This window comes from Biomphalaria glabrata, chromosome 13, assembly GCF_947242115.1.
Source record: "Biomphalaria glabrata chromosome 13, xgBioGlab47.1, whole genome shotgun sequence".
NCBI classification, from domain to species: Eukaryota; Metazoa; Mollusca; class Gastropoda; family Planorbidae; genus Biomphalaria; species Biomphalaria glabrata.
Window position 1 is genome coordinate 840,110 of NC_074723.1, and position 12,832 is coordinate 852,941.

General features: G+C 38.5%; 1 protein-coding gene across 1 annotated transcript in view; it reads left to right on the plus strand.

Moving 5' to 3' along the window:
* The window catches only part of LOC129922382 (uncharacterized), a 68,752-nt gene that overhangs the window by 26,680 nt on the left and 29,240 nt on the right, over window positions 1-12,832 (plus strand). Inside the window, exons 6-7 of the mRNA XM_056008291.1 lie at window positions 6,231-6,308; window positions 8,454-8,599. Coding sequence (XP_055864266.1) covers window positions 6,231-6,308; window positions 8,454-8,599 — 224 coding nt within the window. The remainder of the gene's footprint in view (window positions 1-6,230; window positions 6,309-8,453; window positions 8,600-12,832) is intronic.

A 12,832-nucleotide genomic window follows, 5' to 3' on the forward strand; every position in this document is an offset into this window, starting at 1 on the left:
TCTCCATGCAGCTGTTCTGGTACAGCTGCGTCGCAGGTTAAAGGCAGGTGCTGGTACAGCTGCGTCGCAGGTTAAAGGCAGGTGCTGGTACAGCTGCGTCGCAGGTTAAAGGCAGGTGCTGGTACAGCTGCGTCGCAGGTGAAAGTCAGCAACTCTCTGATTTTTCCTCAGGGTTGATTTTCTAAGCCTTTACCAAGTTTGGATATCACAACAAAATTAATGTGTATTATTTAGTTGGCCACGGGGATTTCAGTGTTTATTATGTGTATTTCATTAAATTTTTTTTTTTATTATTATAGCTTTTATATAGCGCTACTTTCATGCTTATAGAGCGCTTTTGGTCCAATCTCATTTGTGAGCCAGAGGGGGTATCTAGGAGTTGGTTTTCCGTGCTGCCTTTAGGCGCTCAGTAAACACAACTCTGCCCGAGTCTGGTGTCGAACCTCGAGCCCCCTTCTAGGTAGCCAAGCCAAGTCAAGCCAAGTGCACTTGGCCTCTCGACCACGCTTCCAATGTTATTCTGTTCATATTTGTACGTTGTTCATTAGAACACAGTATATCGCCCTGTTTTTTTTCCATAACGCCTGTGTATTTTTTCAATAAAAATCCAGATCTTACAAATGGAAAGGTAATCAAATTACTATGATCAATTCATTTTTTTCATGAAAATGAAGCCTCTCTTGTATCTAACATATTTTAAACATCCTACAGCTAACAAAAAAGGTTTCTGTAGACATAAAATGAATATAATTGATTATAACTTAATTAGCTACAATAACGGAGTCGTTAGTGGGGTCATGAGTTCGAATCATGGTGAACTTATGGATCCAGAGTACTTCTCTCATCTCACTCAAGTTTAATCTGTGCCGAATATTAGCTGGATAGAGTAAAAGCATTTGGTCGTTCGGCTGGCCACACAACGCTCTCATTAACTGTCGACCACAGCAACAGTTAAATTTTGCATCTACTCTATCTCTGGGGGTTCAATTTTTATTAATCTTTTTTTTTAGTTGAGACCATCCTACGTACAGGACGGATACATAAATGAGAGATGACTTAATGTAGTTTTCATGTATTATCACTTTATAATCCAGTATTCAGTATTTTGTCTAAATTAATATACGATAAACACTCTCATCATTACAGGATCTAGGTTTCTACCAAGATATTACAAACAAAGCTGTTTTTCGTATCCAAAGGTCTTCAGAGAAATCGGCGTACAAGAAATTTAAATTAAATTTGGTCAGTTTTCCACAATTAATGTTTTCTGGGAGGAATCAAAATGGTTTAAACTTCATGGACAGTGGCTTCTCTGGCTGGGACGATGCCCCAGTCGCTATGCAATTTCCTGCATAATCAGCTTCTCTTTGCGGCTAAATATGTATCTCGTGCTATGTAATAGTAATACAATTAAGTGAAAAATTAGTTCGGTTTTATATTTATTACAAAGCTTACATGAACTCACTCTGTCTGTCTATCTTTTTGTCTGGCTAAAAGTTTGTACACGATATTATTCCGACACCCAATCTCGGATCAAGCTGAACTTTTAAAAAAATATTTCTTTTTAAATGACAAAACAAAATATTTTTTTTTAAATAGTAAATTATCAATTGGTAATAAATTATTTTGTTTGGTATCTCAAACAATGTCAAGAAATGGTGCTTGACTGAAGAGGTGGTGTAAGTTGAATGAGTCCCCTTTATACGAGGCTTAGTGAACACAAACATGAAATAGAAACAAAAGATAACTGTACAATCTTCAATGTTTATAGGATTTTCGCTAGCAGAGTGTTTAAGAAGCCTGAGAAGGCTTTAGCCAACAAGTTCACATTAAGGTCGTTCCCTTTTAATACATTTTAAAAGCGATCACCCAAAAAACACGTTCATTCTCCCCCTACCCCTTTTCAAGTGGTCCAGACAAGTGATAGGATCATAGTGTATTGAGAACGCTAAAACCATGAAAATGCGCTAGACAAAAACAATTGGTAAAAAATATTTCTAATCGCACAGATGTATTATTGTAAGTCTAGACCTATTATGAATTTAATGACATGACTGATTTAAATGGATTGAAACACTTAATATAACTTCTGTTTCCGTAAAAAAAATAATTTTTTTTTTATATTTAGCTTGTTTTGATTTTAAGATCATTACGTAGAATATTGGTTAAGTTGTGTGCTGGCCTGCTTGAGTCTTAGAACGACTAGGGTTAAGTTGTGTGCTGGCCTGCTTGAGTCTTAGAACGACTAGGGTTAAGTTGTGTGCTGGCCTGCTTGAGTCTTAGAACGACTAGGGTTAAGTTGTGTGCTGGCCTGCTTGAGTCTTAGAACGACTAGGGTTCATTGCGTCCTCAATCTTGTGTCAGGCTGACCTTGTGTGGCACACATTCGTCAAATCAGATAGCTCCGAATATGAACATTTAACAGATAACGTCCCCTAGCGCTGACCTGGTCATGTCCTCTGGACGGGAACAACCGTATCCCGAAAGTCCTCCTTTAAGACTCGTGACAGGATCAAGAATAACTGGTCGTCCTTCCGCCCCGCCTCCGTTATGTCCATGCTATCAAACGGAACCTCAAAGCAGTGGATAATGACCAAGAAAGCCATGGACAGCGAACAAGAATTTGCCACATCTCCACAGTCATATGAAAAAATGTTCTTCGAGATGAGCCATAGTCGTTCTACTATGGAGGAGGGCAACTAAGCACTAATCTTGAATGCCTAGTAATACAGGAGCATTTTCAATAAAACATTGAACTAATTATAAATCTGTAATTGATTCTTATTTGTTACGCTATAAAGACATGTCAAGTAGTATCGTTTCAGAAAGGGGAATTTCTTTTGAACACTTCCAAATGTCTCTTCGACTCAGAGAAAAAGACCTTAAAAAAGCCTTGGAGAAACATGTCCCCCAAACCGATGTCGCATTCTAGATGGACTGCATCTACTAGACCACTTTCGTCGACAACATTCGACCAATATGTTTATAATTTAGAAATACTGAAAACCACAACGTTTGATAGGTTTGACCGCGTAAGAATACTTTGTAAGTCACGTGACTTTCCATGTTATTAAGTTTTGTGTGAGTTAAAAAAAAAAAGCTCTCATGCTCGAATTCAAGTTGTCCCCCACCTTTTTAAAAATGCATTAAAAAGCAATCAACAAGATACATCCTTCTTTCTCCCCCAATACCACACATGACGGTCCAGTAAATTGATTGGATTATAGTGTAGTGAGAAAGCTAAAATCAAGAAATTGTGCTAAACAAAAAACAATTAGTGAAAATATTAATACTCGCGCAGATTTATTTTCGTAAGTCTAGAGTCTAGATCTATGACAAATGTAATTACATAACTGATCCAAACTAATTGATACAACTAAGCTTTATATATATATATATTTTAAAAGTATTTTTATTATGTAATGAATATTACAGCGCCAGAAGAAAAAACTGTGCGAATGAATGCCATCAACATTAGAGACATTCATATGAAAAGCACAGGTCATAAATCTAACCGGTCAAAACTGAGGTCAGTCCCATAAAGCCGACGTCGCCGGAACGTAGTGCAGGACTACTACCCACAAAGCAGACGTCGCCGGAACACAGTGCAGGACTACTACCCACAAAGCAGACGTCGCCGGAACACAGTGCTGGACTACTACCCACAAAGCAGACGTCGCCGGAACGCAGTGCAGGACTACTACCCACAAAGCAGACGTCGCCGGAACACAGTTCTGGACTACTACCCACAAAGCAGACGTCGCCGGAACGCAGTGCACGACTACTACCCACAAAGCAGACGTCGCCGGAACGCAGTGCAGGACTACTACCCACAAAGCAAACGTCGCCGGAACGCAGTGCAGGACTACTACCCACAAAGCAGACGTCGCCGGAACTCAGTGCAGGACTACTACGTAGACGTGGTGGCGATGATTGACTACAAACGCTACTCCAAGTTCTTAGCACAAGCTAACTACAATAACTTCACGGCAATGCAGACTATTCTAGAGTACTATGCTTTATTTTTTAGTGGGGTGAGTTTCTCTTAGCAGTGGTTCTCAAATTATCTAAATTCGATTGCGCGCATGTATGTAAATGTAAAATCTAATTCGATGTATAAATGTTAGTGCAGAATGAATCGACAGATAGTAGGCATGAGAAACATGCGTGGTCTAAATGTGTGACATTCATAATGAAAAGAAATGAATTGTGTTCAGATATCTCTTTAGTCGAGACGAGAAAGTCGCAGTAGAAAGTAATAGAAAATCTGTAGCCAGATAGCACTTCGAATAACAGCCAAATCTTTACATACTTTTTATAAGGCACTAAATAAATGGTCAAAAATATTTATTTAAAAACAACGTGAAGCTTAGAAGTTGGAATATAAGTTTGTTCATTTCACGGATTTCGTTTCTTCACAAAGCAAGACTATGTGGTGTTCTAGCAGAAAGCAGGAGAGACGATGGTTGCACACTTTTAAGGTATGGAAACGCAACATGAAGCTCTATAAAACTGACACCAACAGTTGGGAAACAAAAAGAAGTAAGGGTGAAAGTGATACAGAGTCTTCTGATTACTAATGCTCAACCTATGGCCAAAGCTGTGTATCGAGAATGGGACTCTTTAATTACACAAGACATTGAAAAGGGAAAGGGTTATTAACCAAAATACCACAGGAATGTGGTGGCAGTGAATTATATCAATATCTTATTAATTAATTTTAGGAGAGTGAACACAATTTTAAGAGAATTCTAACAATTTTTAGGAGGACTTTAGGAGACTTTTCATTTTGTAGGAGATTTAGCTGCAGTCAAATTTTGTCAGTTGTTTGAAATAAGCTGTTAAAATGTTCGTCAAGCAGTAACTATCCATCCTGGCATGATTGAAACGCCTACAAATTTAATTGAAACCAATGAAACAAAATATCGATAAATAAAAAAAAAGGTTACAGAAACATTTTAATTTTTGTTAAAACTAGTCAGTAAAAATTAATTTGGAATACTTGAGATTTGTAGACATGGCGGAATACCTATTAATAGAAAGCTTTTTGGCGTATCTGGTGTAAAAAATAAAGATAGTGTGAATAAGCCGTTTTTGAAACGTCACATGTTAGCCATTGTACCCATTTTGAGCAATGCACAATCAAAGTTTTAAGCCTTTCTGTTTGTAACTTTCATTGGAGTTGGCAATTTGGAAGTTCAAATTAAACGTCCCTGACCTAGTTTAGCAACTTGAGAGCGTCCTTGAGTGCATTGTGAAAATCTCAAATAAAATGTGATTTCGTTTCTTATTTCGTTGAGAGATGTGTCTTGGCTACCAGAGAGGGCTCGAGTTCGAAGCCTCATATAGACTAAGAAATGTATATCCGAGCTGAGTTGTGTTTGTCTTGGCTACCAGAGAGGGCTCGAGTTCGAAGCCTCATATAGACTAAGAAATGTATATCCGAGCTGAGTTGTGTTTGTCTTGGCTACCAGAGAGGGCTCGAGTTCGAAGCCTCATATAGACTAAGAAATGTATATCCGAGCTGAGTTGTGTTTGTCTTGGCTACCAGAGAGGGCTCGAGTTCGAAGCCTCATATAGACTAAGAAATGTATATCCGAGCTGAGTTGTGTTTGTCTTGGCTACCAGAGAGGGCTCGAGTTCGAAGCCTCATATAGACTAAGAAATGTATATCCGAGCTGAGTTGTGTTTGTCTTGGCTACCAGAGAGGGCTCGAGTTCGAAGCCTCATATAGACTAAGAAATGTATATCCGAGCTGAGTTGTGTTTGTCTTGGCTACCAGAGAGGGCTCGAGTTCGAAGCCTCATATAGACTAAGAAATGTATATCCGAGCTGAGTTGTGTTTGTCTTGGCTACCAGAGAGGGCTTGAGTTCGAAGCTTCATATACACTAAGAAATGTATATCCGAGCTGAGTTGTGTTTGTCTTGGCTACCAGAGAGGGCTCGAGTTCGAAGCCTCATATAGACTAAGAAATGTATATCCGAGCTGAGTTGTGTTTGCTGAGCGCATAAAGGCTGCACAGAAAGATTCTCTCGTGTCCAGATCCCCTCCAAAGAGATTGAGCCAGAGAGCAATGCTACGAGTAGCCTACTATACAGAAACTATACAAATTCTCTTAATCAGATAATTTTTTTTGTTGGTGATTTTCCCTAATGTAATTAGCTTTAAGCTTAATGAATACTTTGTTCGAAAATCCTAAAGGTCGATCCACATATGTTTCTTTTTTCAGGCCGATATGCTGTATGAAGGCATCAAACATCTAGAGTATACGATTCATATTCTTCTGAGTAAAGTATACGTTCTTCAGGTATAGAAAATAATTAATAGTACTAGATTTATTTTTAAAACATAAAATAAGAGGAAAATTTGACCACGAATAAATATTAATATAGCCAGATTTATATTGCGTATAGATTACATTTTTTAGCAGTGTTTCTCAAACTTTTACCGAGGGTCCTCCATAATTAAGTTACCCTTTCAGACCTTGCGATCTATAAAGCAGATGATGTTTCTTTGGCCAACGGTTAACGAGCAGGAAATCATATAGCCAGCACAACGTCCAACCGTATTTACTTTCTCTAACTAAAGTCAGCCACGGCGCCCCGGCTCCTCCGTAGAGGACAAAAAAAAAGTTCGAGATGTCTAGATCACTTTGAGAGTCGCTCAATGTCAAACACAGCATTTGTTCATTTTTTATTAATTTCTTCTTAAATTATTTCCATTTTTACAGCATTGACCATAACACTAACCCCCCCCCCATCCTGCCCCTCGTTATCCTCAACTAGATCTAAATGACTTGACCACATAACAAGTTACCTTACTTTTTTTCCCCTTATCTCCCTTTGACATGGTGAAGACAAAGACTCAATACGCACGAGTGGTGGCGCTGGACGGTTCCGAGAACACTACGACACACAATGTCGCCACTGCATCGAGGACGTGGAAACAATAGACCACATTCTTTATGAATATCGCGTTCTGCATAAAGGGAGATCGGGACAAGGATTTGAAAGAGAACTGGTTCATGTGCGGTGTGCGGCTTTTGGTCTGTCCTCGTACGGGGACAAGGCGACCTTAGAACTTACTGACCGCTTCCTTTCACGTGCTCTAAACGAGTTATCTTAGCATGGTTCATTACTAATACAGTTTCTGATTCGGTTGCGCTCGTCTATGATGCCCGGGTAGGCGGGTACTCTGCCCCAACGTGGCACTCGGGTGGAAACGATCGCTAGCGGAAGGGAGTCGGCAAAATGAGTAGCATCACAAGATTCATGTGGGTGTGTCCAAGAGAATGCGAGAGATTTCTCATTGCATATTGCGGAGTTGCTGTTTATAAATATATATCAATTGCTTGGATTAGACTGTAGAATTTTTTAAAAACTTTCTAAGGCAGCGGTTCTCAACCTTTTAAGCTCGGTGACCCCTTTTTACAATCCCCCACTCTGCCACGACCCCCCCCCCCACACACACACACCTACACACAGCAATAGAAGAATAGACAATAACAATTCATATTTTCGATGGTCTTAGGCGACCCCTGGCAAGTCGTTAATCGCCCCCCAAGAGGGTCGCGACCCACAGGCTGAGAACCCCTGTTCTAAGGCCTGTGTCAATTTTTTTAGGCCTGAAAGTTTTAAAGTTTCATCAATTAAATTTGAGAGTTGCGATGTATGCATAGTAAATTAGACCTTCTTTCTTCTTAAGTTAACATAACATGTAGATGTTTGGAGGTGCTTGTAAGAAAAACAATATTGAATTTGTTTAGAGTTAATATTTTTAAACCCCATTCAATAAAATAAACGTTTCAGCAAGGACAAATATTTCCATCAAACACAATTAACTTGTTGAAATCATAGAAGTAGTTTTTAAAAAAAAAAACTTGACTAACAAAAAATATCCGAGCACAGTGATTTAAGAATAAGCATCATTGACTTTGCTAATAACTAACCAATGACTTCTATTTACTGACCAAAGACTTTACTAATTACTGACCAATGACTTTACTAAGTATTGGCCAATTACTTAACAAAGACTTTATTCATTACTGACCAATAACTATACTAATTACTGACCTATAAGCCGAAATCTAAATCTATAAATATAGTACCACAAAAAAATGTTGGTAATGTTTTGTTTTACATGTTTCGCATGTTCCCTCATTTGTTTTGAAGATAATTCTATCTTATCCCAAATTGTAGTGAGTGCTGGTCTATTCCGCGGTTAATCTACTCTATTGTTTTCTTTATTCCTTCCCGATAGAGAAGAATTTACATTTGTTAGCTCAAAAGTTATTTATTTATGTATTCTATCTTGGTCCAGAATGTCTAGTTTTTTTATTGCCTTCGTTTTTAATATGTGCTGTTCTTCATTGAAGAGCCTTACAAATTGTTTGAATTTTTTTTTTCTTTTCGAATAAATACCTAACAATAAAGAGTCACCGATTTTTCCCCAGACGGTCGCTTCTTCAAGTTTTATAGACAGGGACGCTAGTGACGATGAGATGAATGCGGACACAGCGATAGATAATCTACAAGCATTTAACATAGGCTCCGGGAGTAGCATCGTTGGCATTTATGATCACGTGATGCTGTTGACAGGGTAAGAATTACCCTAAATTACTTAGTAGCCCCGCCCCTCCCCAACTAAAAAAAAAAAAGAAAAAGCCGCTAATAGTCTTGCATGGTTGGTCCGGACCTCGTTTAATCCCCCCCCCCCCCCAAAAAAAAAAAAAAAAAAAACTAGAAAGATATTTTTAAAATCTGATATTATGATATTTTAAATATTACAAAGTTCTAGTGCAATGGCTTTTTAAAAAATCTTTTGAAAAAATACTGCTACGAATCTCCACTATCCAGACTCTCTGCAGACTGCACCACACGACACAACGAACTTAAAGAACCTCACCACTCAAAGCTCCTAAGTATTAGTAACAGTTTAATTTCAAATACATCACAATTGGCGACAACATTAACACAGAGTAAACAAATCTCTCTTATATAGCGTCTCAACTGGCCTTCTCGAACCTTCTTGACCACTCCAGTTGATCACGTCCTGTGCTAGACTGGGGCGATTTGGGTAGGCTAAAAACACATACAGTTACGACCATCTGTGTCACCACCGAGTTTCAAACAATACCTTTTGTTTTAAAGTTAATGATGCAAGGTTTTCTTTTTCGCATAAATATAGCCTACTCTTTTGAAAACAATTCATCAATCAAAGACACACAGATAAAGGCACATTTCTTATTCCATATGGAAGTTTGCACAAGTGCTCTCTCTTCCCTAGTGCTATTAGCGGATAGTATGGGCTGCCTTAATCAGTCAGGAAAAGCAACGACTTGGCATATTTCAAGTGACTTATAAACATGTATGACTAAATTGATACATAAATACGCCTAAAATGTAATCATCTTCTCTATTGAAGTAACGTTTGTAATTAATAAGAAAATTAATACATCCTTGCCCTTCCTAAGTCTTAGAACGACTGTGGTTCATCTCGTAGAACGACAGTGGTTCATCTCGTAGTACGACAGTGGTTCATCTCGTAGAACGACTGTGGTTCATCTCGTAGAACGACTGTGGTTCATCTCGTAGAACGACTGTGGTTCATCTCGTAGAACGACTGTGGTTCATCTCGTACAACGATTGTGGTTCATCTCGTAGAACGACTGTAGCTCATCTCGTAGAACGACTGTGGTTCATCTCGTAGAACGACAGTGGTTCATCTCGTAGAACGATTGTGGTTCATCTCGTAGAACGACAGTGGTTCATCTCGTAGAACGACTGTGGTTCATCTCGTAGAACGACTGTGGTTCATCTCGTAGAACGACAGTGGTTCATCTCGTAGAACGACTGTGGTTCATCTCGTAGAACGACTGTGGTTCATCTCGTAGAACGACAGTGGTTCATCTCGTAGAACGACTGTGGTTCATCTCGTAGAACGACTGTGGTTCATCTCGTAGAACGACTGTGGTTCATCTCGTAGAACGACTGTGGTTCATCTCGTAGAACGACAGTGGTTCATCTCGTAGAACGATTGTGGTTCATCTCGTAGAACGACTGGGGTTCATCTCGTAGAACGACAGTGGTTCATCTCGTAGAACGACAGTGGTTCATCTCGTAGAACGACAGTGGTTCATCTCGTAGAACGACTGTGGTTCATCTCGTAGAACGACAGTGGTTCATCTCACTGCTGACACCTATTCTCGAGAGACATTCGGTTATTTCTATGATGATGAATACATGAATGTAAGGGAAATTATATCAAGGAAACAAAATATTTTTTTGTATATGCCGATTAACATTTATCCACAAAATTTAGTTATGTGTTGAAAAAAAAAATGTTATATATTACATTTGGTTTTCCTAATCAGCATCCCACTGATCTTGGTATCTGAACATAATTCTGTTGGCTCCAGACCTTGGTGAGTTTCCTAGTATTCGATTTCGCACTTGAGTCTCAGCTTTTGTTAAACACTTGAGTGCAGGATTCGCGTTGATATCTTTAAGATTGTGATAGTTTACAGTAATCGTAGGCTTCTTGTCGTGGGATCTACATTCGTAGGAATTGCTATCACAGACAGCGCTAATATCACCAGCGTCTCGGTTAAGTAAAGGTTCGTTTCTCTTTTTGACATGGTAGCCAACATGGTACCTATTGATTGTCTTGTTAAACATGGTACCTATTAGTTCATCTGTCTTGTTAAACAGGGTACCTATTAGTTCATCTGTCTTGTTAAACATGGTACCTATTGATTCATCTGTCTTGTTAAACATGGTTTCTGTCACTTCGTACGTCTTTTAAGTATGGTTCCTAACAGTTCATCTATCATGTTCAGCATGGTAGGCCTACCTATTGATTCACCTGTTTATCGAGCATGGTACCTATTGATTCACCTGTTTATTGAACATGGTACCCATTGATTCACCTGTTTATTGAACATGGTACCCATTGATTCACCTGTTTATCGAGCATGGTACCTATTGATTCATCTGTCTTATTGAGCATGGTACCTATTGATTCACCTGTTTATTGAACATGGTACCCATTGATTCACCTGTTTATCGAGCATGGTACCTATTGATTCATCTGTCTTATTGAGCATGGTACCTATTGATTCATCTGTCTTATTGAGCATAGTACCTATTGATTCACCTGTTTATTGAGCATGGTACCTATTGATTCATCTGTCTTATTGAGCATTTTACCTATTGATTCATCTGTCTTATTGAGCATAGTACTTATTGATTCACCTGTTTATTGAGCATGGTACCTATTGATTCATCTGTCTTATTGAGCATGGTACCTATTGATTCATCTGTTTATTGAGCATGGTACATATTAGTTCATCTGTCTTATTGAGCATGGTAAATATGATTCATCTGTCTTATTGAGCATGGTACCTATTGATTCATCTGTTTATTGAGCATGGTACCTATTGATTCATCTGTTTATTGAGCATGGTACCTATTGATTCATCTGTCTTATTGAGCATGGTACATATTAGTTCATCTGTCTTATTGAGTATGGTAAATATTGATTCATCTGTCTTATTGAGCATGGTACCTATCAGGGGCTGACTGGCTATATGGGCATCTGCTCAAATGCCCGGTGGGCCGGTACCAAAATGGGCCGGTAGGGCCACCGAAATGGCTGCATCGATGCCATTACGGCATATATCAAATTGTTAAAGGTTTTTATAGTATTCTCTTATAAAAAGGCCTTCTGGGCGTAATGTTTAAAAAGAAATCTTTCACAGACTCTACAGTGTAATACTATTTTAATTTAACAAATTTTCAGAAATAATGTAATTATTCGTTGACAGTGTTAGTAGTAGGCTTCATTGTTTTAGGGCCTAGATACTTAGCGATTAAAAAGCAACATAAGGCCTATATTTTGTATATAGATATTGATTTCACTGTATGCATGCATACATTATCAAACTTATTATAATGATTTTGAGGACAGGCACACCTAGAAATGGAGGCCCATCATATGATATAGAATTTGTGGGCCCGATTGTATAGACATGCCCGGGCTGATTTTGAAACCCAGTCCGCCCCTGGTACCTATTGATTCATCTGTTTTATTGAGCATGGTACCTATTGATTCACCTGTTTATTGAGCATGGTACCTATTGATTCACCTGTTTATTGAGCATGGCACCTATTGATTCATCTGTTTTATTGAGCATGGTACCTATTGATTCATCTGTCTTATTGAGCATGGTACCTATTGATTCATCTGTTTATTGAGCATGGTACCTATTGATTCATTTGTCTTATTGAGCATGGTACCTATTGATTCATCTGTTTATTGAGCATGGTACCTATTGATTCATCTGTTTTATTGAGCATGGTACCTATTGATTCATCTGCCTTATTGAGCATGGTACCTATTGATTCATCTGTCTTATTGAGCATGGTACATATTGATTCATCTGTCTTATTGAGCATGGTACCTATTGATTCATCTGTTTATTGAGCATGGTACCTATTGATTCATCTGTCTTATTGAGCATGGTACCTATTGATTCATCTGTTTATTGAGCATGGCACCTATTGATTCATCTGTTTTATTGAGCATGGTACCTATTGATTCATCTGTCTTATTGAGCATGGTACCTATTGATTCATCTGTTTATTGAGCATGGTACCTATTGATTCACCTGTTTATTGAGCATGACACCTATTGATTCATCTGTTTTATTGAGCATGGTACCTATTGATTCATCTGTCTTATTGAGCATGGTACCTATTGATTCATCTGTCTTATTAAGCATGGTACCTATTGATTCATTTGTCTTATTGAGCATGGTACCTATTGATTCAT